At 40.7% G+C, this 10,414-nt stretch overlaps 1 protein-coding gene across 1 annotated transcript in view; it reads right to left on the minus strand.

The window, feature by feature from the left end:
* The window catches only part of FNIP2 (folliculin interacting protein 2), a 137,161-nt gene extending 128,090 nt beyond the window's left edge, over positions 1-9,071 (minus strand). Inside the window, exon 1 of the mRNA XM_080797492.1 lies at positions 8,865-9,071. Coding sequence (XP_080653618.1) covers positions 8,865-8,977 — 113 coding nt within the window. The 5' untranslated portion in view covers positions 8,978-9,071. The remainder of the gene's footprint in view (positions 1-8,864) is intronic.
* Positions 9,072-10,414: the final 1,343 nt, after the last annotated feature.

Here is a 10,414-nt window from a genome sequence, read left to right on the forward strand (position 1 = left end):
CTTTAAGGACTGTCGGTCTTTAAAACTCTAAAATGCATTCATTCATTCATTCATTCACTCATTCAACAGGTATTTATTAAATGCAACTTCCTGCCAAGCACTGCATTAAGCACTATAGACACAATGACATGGTTAGGATTTAGAAGAAATCCCACATCAACGCTCTAACCACAGCATGTATGTTTCCTTGTTTCATTCAATTATTTTCAAATATATGCTTTAAAGTGGGAAATTTAAAAGACATTCTTATTACTATTTCTCAATCATATTTTATAAAAAGACCTTGAGAAAATGAGGATAATTAAGAGCTAACTGGTAACACACATTTTTTTTCTATAACCCTAACCCGTTTCACATGTAAGAAAAAAGAAAATGTCCAATCTTCTGGATATACCAGGGAGATAGAGTTGGCAGTATGAAGTATTTATAAGGTGTTAAAGGCAGAATAGATTAGATTGGTGATTCTGTTGCTTCTTCCTAACACATCTTAAATCAACACCTGTTTCATCTCTCGAGGAACGTGCAGGTTAACATCTAACTTGTCTTCAACTTGTGAAGAAATAGAGTTGCCATGACAACTGAATGAAAAGTTTAGTTAGAAGAATTTCTCAAATGAAATGCAAAAATCCACTCAATGCCATTTAACTGATACATGTGTACTTTTAAGCAAATTCTATTTTTCTGTTTGTCAAACTATTAAAGTAAATGTTAACCTATTCTCTGGAAAGTTTCATGGATAAAATATTAAACATATACATACATCTTTTTGTTAGAATCAGCCACAAATAAATAAAATTGGGCAATAACCATTTGACTATTAAATCTTGGCAGTGCTGCATTTAGTATTACAAGGTCTCAAGTAGTCCTAAATCAAGAAAAAGCAGACACTTGTAAGTTTACTTCTTGTTATGTTAAATTATCAGGTAAATTCATGTACATGTTTAATTTCTACTTATAGCTATTACACAACACAATCTAGGGAATATTCAAATACATGAACTGTCAATTTTTTTTAGAAAAAACATTTCCATCATAAACACACAGAGTTTAGGCTGTTTACATATGCTGCATAATCATTAACTTCCAACATGCAAACTAACCTTACGGAAACTGAAGTCCCACCAGATATGTGGTTTCTCAATCTGTCCCCCCACAGTTTTGGGGAATAAATTTCTACTGCACCTATGCCTACTCTCACATCGGGACCTTGCATGACTTGGTAGTCATTTTCAATTAGAAAACAGTGGATAATCAAACACCAGTGATCACTTATTTACAGATATATTATAACAAATACAGAAGTGCTCTTATTTATGATTTTAAAAAGTCAGGTGTAGTGATAAAATCATCTTCATAAAGCAGTATACATATTTATAACACTATGCTGGGCACAAATTCTAGAGTATAATCTATAAATGAAATAAGAGTACAGGGACAAATAACTAGAAAAATATTCTAAATATATATAAATGAAAGTCATACAGTTAAAAAGAGTAATGTGTGGGGCACCTGGGTGGCTCAGTGGGTTAAAGCCTCTGCCTTCAGCTCAGGTCATGAGATCAGGATCCTGGGATCAAGCCCTGCATTGGGCTCTCTGCTCAGCAGGGAGCCTGCTTCTTCCTCTCTCTCTGCCTGCGTCTCTGCCTACTTGTGATCTGTCTGTCAAATAAATAAATAAAATCTTTAAAAAAAAAAAAAGAGTAATGTGATAGTCAGGAATCTAGATTATCCATGCTAATACTAAAATCTTATGTAACAGAAGGAACACTCCGCTATACAACACTTACCCACAACGTTACCGTATTAATGGCGACATTTATTACATTTCATACATTGCATTATTTTGGCACAAACAGCGCAATAAGAAAAAAAATATGTAGCATGGTGTGTGAGAAGGCACATTGTCCTTTTCAGAAGTCCATTATAAAGGCAGCTGGACAGATTCTGGCTAAACACAAGTGGGATGCCAGCCCATCTCCTTCCATCCCCATCCCACCCTCCCATTCAAGCACTGGTTACAAAAGTGCCTGTGTGGCCCTAAGAAGTGAGTCATGGATGTTCCATTTACAGATGGGGTGGAGTTGAGGGAAATCACTATTACATGCCCAGTTAGCTGGAAAAGTCCATCCTGTTTTTCCTCTTTTACATAATAATCATTTTTCACAAACCTGAGATAAAGAATACTCAGTAAGTAGGAACTCACCAAATATTTCAGCACTCGGATGCAAAAGGGAAAGACTTAACTTTTACAGCCAAGGACATGACCTCATAGTGCAGGCCTAACAATTCACACTAGGCAAGGGACTTGTACAATCAGGATAAAACATTTGTTCCTTTCGCCCACACCAAGAAAAACAGTGGCTGGAGAAATAAGCACAGTGCCAGTTCCCAAATCAGATTCACCCACCAGGAGTTCACACAGACAGCCAAAGCATTTCGTGAGTGCAAAGACAATCTTTTACAACTTCCTTTGCCTAGGAAACAAAACAGCAAAGTGGCTTCCTTAAGCTGACCTCACAATTAAACCATGAGAAACACAACCTACAGCCACAATGACAAAAATCAATGCTCTCTTTAGATCTATAGACTGTGCATTAAAACACCACACGCCTGACCCATCTCTTGATACCACCTACTAAGCCAAATCACAATGTGTTAACATGACCAGCCCGCATTTCAGAACTCAAAATTATCATACATATCTTAGCTTTAAAAATATCTATTTCAAAAAATAAAAAAAAAAATAAAAAAAAAATAAAAAATAAAAATATCTATTTCAAGCCCCTTCATTTCTCCAAGTTCTCCCAAAATCTAAAAGGCTGTGTCACTTTCTAAACGTATTTCAAATAAATCTTAATTTGATCTCTCTCTCTCTGTCACCAGCTGAAGAGCTGCACATGGCTCCTAACCTGTGCTCTGAGCCATGGTAAGGATTACAGTGGAGTCCGAAGTGTGGGGGAAGCCCTGACTCTACCCAACCAGTAAAAATTGTGCATATGTACATTGCCAACAATTATCAGTATCACCAATTAAATTGGCCTCCTAAGTCTCGTAATGAACTTAGGTGTTAAGCACATTAAAATTCACAGCATATTACTTTTAATAACAGGAACTACCAGTTATTTTAATGAAGAGGAAAATTTCTATGAAGAGTTTTCATTCAAATCAGGTTTCTCCACAAATATTATCCTTAACCCATCCACCTCCATCTCACAGCGGTAGAGTAGTCCAAAGACTATTTAACATTTAAAATAATTTAAACCACAAAAGCCACACAAATTCATCAGAGCAAAATCCAAAATACCAACAAAAAACAATATACAAAAGAGTAAAATTAAATTTTCAGCCACCCCTTGGCTGCCCCTGGCTGGTGTACAATGCTGCTATCTCTCTTCCATATATGCATAGTCACACATATTTTAAAACTAATCATGTAAGTTTATATCTTGTTTTTACCTTAAAAAAAGATTTTATTTATTAATTTGTCAGAGACAGAGCAGGAGCACAAGCAGGGGGAGTGGCAGGCAAGGGAGATGCAAGCTCCCCACTGAGCAGGGAGTCTGATGCAGGACTCTATCCCAGGACCCTGGGTTCATGACCTGAGCCGAAAGCAGACACTTAACTGACTGAGCCACCCCAGCGCCCTTGTTTTCACTTTTTCTATCCAGAACTCCTTTCTGTGTGGGTATATACATACCTCTGTGTATGTATATGCCCATGTGTGCACGTATATGTGTGTGTATATATGTGTGAATATACGCATATATATATTCATATATATACACATGTATGCGCACACACACACAAACACATAAAATACTGATTTGGCTGCTGCAGAGTATCATCCATGGTGCGATGGGTATTATTTTGCTTAACAGTAGTTCTCTCATCAGCTAAATAAGACTTTTTTCTTGATAAGAAAAAAAAAACATAATTCTGAAAAACAAATACACCACACTCCTAAAAATTTTCCTGAACTCCTAGTCACCTCTATCCAGGTCTGAGTTACAGCCTGTTGGGTGTCTTAATACACTCTAAAAACTTAAGTTCTTTATTTCACCACTGACAACATCAAAGTAAAAAAAAAAAAAAAGGTAAATAAAAACATGTCACTTCAGTTCTGTCTCAAGCCTCTGAAAAATGGTTCAATTATTAATAAAGCCTCAATGTGAATAATACCGAACTCCATGACTTAAAAGTCTCTGGGTAATACTTAAAATCATGTTGCACTGCACTAGATCCTTTTCAAAAGATTTTCAAACTATTGTATTACCTCCTTACCACCTATGTAACCCTATAACATAGGATGGTGCTGTGACTTTACAAATGACAAAACAGAGAACCAGAGAAATGAAGACACTTGTCCAGGCCCATGTTGACACAGTGACTGAGGAAGGACTAAATCAATGGTCTGCTCAATTTGTCTTCTAAGTGCTTTTAACAGAACCCATTGCATTAGCTGGAACAGTCCCTTCTTTACCTCTGCCAAAAAACTCTAATAACCCCCCACAGTGTACGGCATGTTTCAGGACAAGGAGGTATGATGTAATGAGTACACCAATAAATCCAAAACCGCAGGCAAGGAAACCTCCAGGAAGTCTTTTAGAAAGTAGAAAAAAAGAAATCAAAACTACTATTAATGCCACATGTGTCACAGGTCTGACGTTATAGGAATTAAAAATGAGTATAATGAAACTACACTGTTTTTTTTTCTCCAGAACATTCTACTTCAAAAAAATCTCATTAGAAACGTGTATGTCCTGGGAGCTGGCAGTGGGAGGGGAAGAAGCACTTCTGTGTAATTTCCTTCTGTCCAAGGAGGGAATTTATATTCCTACCCTCAGTCACACTTAGTCTAAGAACAGTCAGATCTTAATGCTGTACTTAATATAAAGATTTACTCTTTATCACTGTTTCAGTTATCTTCTTGTTATAGCTTCCAATGAGTACTTTGCTGTTTATTCATCTTGGTAAATAATCTGTTATCCTTTAGATTGCAAACTGCAGTAGGCAGGACCATGAGTGTTCTACCTTGATTTGTACAGGTGGAGTACAAGGCCACAAGTACATGGGCATCAGATGCTATTTGATAATGACGATAAGTAGATTAAATTATACTAACCCTGTAACAGAGTACTTAAATTCATTCTTACAGAACAATGTGGATTAGTACTAACTAGGCCACTTGGCCTTAGATATTCAGGACTGGAGGGGAGAAGGAATGGAATCTACTTCTAGCCTTTACACCGCTGGCTACCAGGCAGCTGAAATGCTTCTACTTACTCCTCAGGTCCCAGGTGATATATCAACTTACCTCATTTAACTGGTCCAAAATAAAACAGCTGATTACCCATGATCCTTTCACCTACCTGTTCCATATATATTTTAGAAGAAGAACCGTCCACTAATTTAACAGAGACATTAAAAAAAAAAAAAAACCACCATAAGATAAAACCTCAAACTTGAACCAGACATGCAAGTCAATGGGCGTACCTTGGCTTTTAAAAATTCCTATGTGAATATGCTGACCTCAAATCCAAGGTAACAAGGAACCTAATTTTACTTCTGACTTGAGCCACTAGACAAAGTACCTCTTTTTGTTCTACTTTACCCTTCTAGAACAAAGGGTTGTTCAAATACATATTTATGTATCAACTAATTAAAAGTGAAAGTATTCTGAAAGCAAGCAAATAAAGATTATTCTCAAATTTCAAGACCATGATTTTTATAACTTTACCATGAATTGTATAACTTTAAATAGAGCTTACATTTCACAATACCATAATCATATCTTCTCCTAAACATATAAAGTCAATCTCTTTTGATTTCTTTTGTTTTCCTAGAAGGCTCTTTCCTCAAAGCAATGAAAGGGCTTTTGCTGAGATCCCAAACGAAACACACTTAAGAAGAAATCTTGACTGTGATGTTCCTCTATTTAGATGGAACACCAGAAAGCATGAAGATGTGAAAATGACCTATGAGATAAGCTACTTATACTGGACAAAAAATGTCCTCTCTAATCAATTATAGTATGTGAAAACCGGTGGAGTGAGAAGAAACAGTAAGAAGCCGAGGGAAATGCCCAGGAAATGCACAAGAGTACACAGAGCAAAACAGAGGGCAAAACTTGCGGAAAGGCTAAACTTCAGAGAATTGGAGAAAAGTTTAAAATAACTAGTGAAAGCCCATCGCGGGAACAGAAGAGATATAAAAAGGTTTTTAAAAACTCTAGAACAAATATACATATGTGTGTGTGTATATGTATGCCTTTATATATACAATATATATATAATATATATATTTATAAAAAATATATAAAGTTGATCTTATTTTTACTTGGGCTTTTCTCCAAAATATATGTTAATATATGCTACAAAACTGCCCAAAAAGTCTATCTGATTTCTCAGAAGGCTTTCATTCCCAAGATCCACAAGTTACATGCTATATTTAAATGCACTGAAAAATAAAAATTCACGTTAGGAATACTAGACTTTTAACCTAAGGGTTTTTCCTTTAACTTCTGAAAATCTATTCAACTATGAAGTGGGTTCCTAAGGGCAGCTAATCCCCTGTATAAGACATCCACTTCCCCAAAAAGCACATGCCAGCTTCTGTCTGGTAATATGGATAAAATGGATAAATTGAAGCACAAGGGAAAGAAAAGGAAATTTTCCAAGAGACTTTTCCCAGGAGGGCTACACATAATTATTTATACATAATATATTATATATATCTAAGAGTGAGACAAGGTGGAGAGAGCAGGAGGAAAGACTTGCTTGGGTATCCTTAGTTGATCTGGTGTGCACTGGTTGCTTTGTCCCCACCTTCCTGCGTCTTTCCAGACATGTGTTAGTTCACTTCTTTTTCCATGGTGACCCCTAGCAGGGACACAGCTAAAGGGCCTCAGGAGTGAAATGTTCAACTGACTGCTCCAATTCTCCCAATCTACCTCAAAAATCTACCTCAAAAAACTTGCAGGAAATCTTAAGGAGGTCAAGGAAAAAAAAAAACAAAACAGTCCTTGGCATACTTTTGTGTTCTTCATTATACACCAATGGGATGTCAGAACATTATACTGAAAATGTTCCCACAAAGCGGGAATCAATTGCCCTAATATGGCCAAGCCCTAAATATAGCCACAAATTTTTTGTTCAAATACACTCAATTAAACTTGTGGATGGAGGAAATGGTGGTGGGCAACTGGGCAGAGAGCACAGGAAACAATGACAGTGTAACTCCACTATCTCCACCAGCATTAAAATGGCTTTAAATGTCCTTGACAAGGGCTGCCAAAGTAAAGACACTAGTAACACACATGCCCTTTTTTCTCCAGGCTTTGTTCCCTTGATCAAGTCTGGGTTACTGGGAGGGAAGAAAAGAAATTCCATACCCTGGGTCTGAAGTAATTCTACCATTCTGAGAAGGGACACAACATCACTAGTACTCAAAGCAGTGAAAGGAATAGGATTCCCTACTCAAATTATAAGGATCCAGTTAGTCTAAAGGAAACATGAGAATTTAACTAGGGTAGTTGAAAGTCCTCACAATTTACCTTCCAAACAAAATCACACCCACACACAACAAAATACTGATAATTAATATTCACATAACTGCAAGAGGGGCTATGTTCTAAATGAATGGGATTCAAGATAAGCAAAATCTAGAATATAAAACTTAACCCAAAATGTATTCAAAGTTTCACTTCAAACTTTTAAAAGGTTTATTCTACCGGTTCTGGACTTGTTCCATAAACTAATTTTGCAAGACATTTTGGTCAGAAAACGTGTAGCATTGTGTCACAGCTGGAAGCAGATAATTTAAAAAATTCACTGAATAAAACTGTTAAAAGTACATAAACAAAACCTATTACATATGTGGGCTGAAAGGCAACACAGGACATTTTAAGTCACCTTCTAAAAGTTTGCTCTTGAAAGCAGAATAACATTGGGATTTTAAAGACTGGATTCCGTGGTCAGACTGCCTGGGTCAAAGGCAGGCTCTGCCACTACTGCAGTGGATCTTAGGCATGCTGTTTAAGTTCCCTGTGACTTTAAGTTTCCTCATCTGTAAAATGGGAGTTGTAATAGCACCTACCTCACAGGGTTGTTAAAGAAATAAATGAAAGAAATCAGCATAAACCATTTAAGTTGGTAAACGCTCAATAAATACTAGAAATTATTATTCAAAGGTGTGTGTTCACAAGGTCGGATCTATTAAATATATGCATCAGCGTTGTTAAATTAAACACTGAACCGTTTCATAAAAGCAGCTTACTCCCCTTTTCCATACATCAGGCGGCATCAACCTTCAAAATGATGTGGAAATTACATACTTTCACTCATCCGTCTGAAAGCCTGTCATATACAGCAAGAAAGAAGGAAGATGCCTTTTTCTTGACTGTTGCTCCTTCCTAACTTCAAAATACTGTCACGTACACAATAGGTTGAAGCTGCCCTCAAAATGACAGCTCACAGCTTTGCAGCGCCTGCAGAGGCGCCCAGGCGGCTCTGCCGGGAAGGGGTTCACCCCATTTCACCGCCAATCTCCCACCTCCACAGCGAAGGAAGCGCACGCCTGGGAATCCCAAGGAGCACAAGAGAACTCTCGGCAAGGAGGAAGGGACCCTGAGTAGTGGGGAAAGAGAGGGAGGGAAGAAGGGGAGTAAGAGAGGAAAGAACCCTCCCGGTCAAAGGGGTTTCGGAGCCACACTCGGATCAGGCGCGTCCACGATGACAAGCCCGGGACCCGGTGCCGGCGATGGGCTGCGGCGTCCCGAGCGGCCCACTCCGGATCCTTCCCTCTCCCGGCGGGCACCGAAGCCAACTCCGTTCCCGCTCCAGTCTCGCCTCCCAGCGCCCCCTCACCTAAACGCGGGTCCTTCCTTGGAAGCCCTGCCCTGGGCAGACGCCGACGCGGTGCTACCGCCGCTGCCGCTGCCCTTTTTGTTAAAGAGCTTCTGGAGCAGGGTCGGGGCCATGATGCTGCCGCCGCCGCTGCAGCTCCGGCCGTGGCGCTCGGGGGGCCGGCAGCTCAGCGCGCGGCCGGGGGCGGCGGCCGCGGCGGCGGGGCCATCGCGGCGGCGGCGGCGCGGCCGCCCAGCCTTGTGGGAGCGCGGGGCCGCTGCGGCTGAGTAACTCTGCTCCGCGTCGGGGCCGCCGGAGGCCGGTCATATGACAGAGCCGGCCCGCCGCCGCCGCCGCCTCGCGCGCTGACAGTTATCTCCTGCGGGAGGAGCCCGCAGCCCCACGGCGGCGGCGGTGGCGGCGGCGCGGGAGGAGCGCGGCCTCCCGGGCGGCGGCCATTGGCCCGGCGGCCGCCCGCCCCGGGCTCACGTAACCCCGGCGGGAGGCGAGGCCCGGATCAGGCGGTCCTGTGCTCCCGGCACGCGGGGAGCGGAGGCGGGGCGGGCGCGGGGCTTAAAGAGGCCCGAGAGGCGGGGGCGGGCGCCGCGCGGCCGGGGTGGGCTGCCGGAGGGGCTCAGCTCAGCTAGCGGCGAGAGGTGCCGGAGATGGCTGCGTTCTTTCCAAAGCGAGGGCGCAGCGGGGCCGATCTTTGTTCTTTTGAGACAAAGCCCTGAACTTGGGTCCTCGCTTTGTGCAGGTGCAAGTGCTCGTGTATAGTAAGCCCATGGCGGAGGGGGGGGGGGGTTTAAAAACATGAGGTTGCTGTTTCACAGGACTGATTCGAATCTCACGACACCCAAGGTATTGGCATGTTTCTACCATATCCAGATTAGAGCTCTCCGTTTTTTGTTTTTGTTTTTTAATTTAAACTGTTTAGTCGAATTATTTGCTCTTTAGCATCTTGGGTCACTATACTATAGTTATATAAAAAGTTGCTTGTGAAATTAAAAAACACATGGAATTTACTACATTGATTTAGAAAATTGAGAAGCTATTTCATAAAAAGAGAATGCTTTCCTAATACGTATTTAACAGTCAAGGCACATAATAATCTGATGGCAACAGCAGATAGATATTATTTGATTTGGGGAAGGGAGGAGTTAATCGTATTTGAGTTGGTTTTCCTACCCAGTCCCACCCAGCCACCATGAGAACTTCAGCCTCTGGTGTAGAACTCTCGAAACAGCCTCTGGTGGTGAAGGAACTGCCAGACTCAAAGCAGCTTCTTAATCTGCCTTATAGCTTTAGCTCCAGTTTTTCTGATGAGGAGTAATAGAGATAAAAGTTAAGATTCCAACCCTGCCTCTCCTAGCTTTCTCTCATGAGCAGTGAACAGTGACTCACCTGGATTCTCTTAGACTTGTTCAGAGGAGGACCCTTGGAAACTCAAAAAGGCAAATGTATTTCCATGAACATAAGTAATCAAAAATACCTCTTTCTGGCTTTGGTAGGAAACTGTGAATAATGATGTGCTGAAATTTCACAAAGGTAACGGAAAGAAATCCTTTCAG

Source organism: Martes martes (genome assembly GCF_963455335.1).
Source record: "Martes martes genome assembly, chromosome: 2".
Taxonomy (NCBI): Eukaryota; Metazoa; Chordata; class Mammalia; order Carnivora; family Mustelidae; genus Martes; species Martes martes.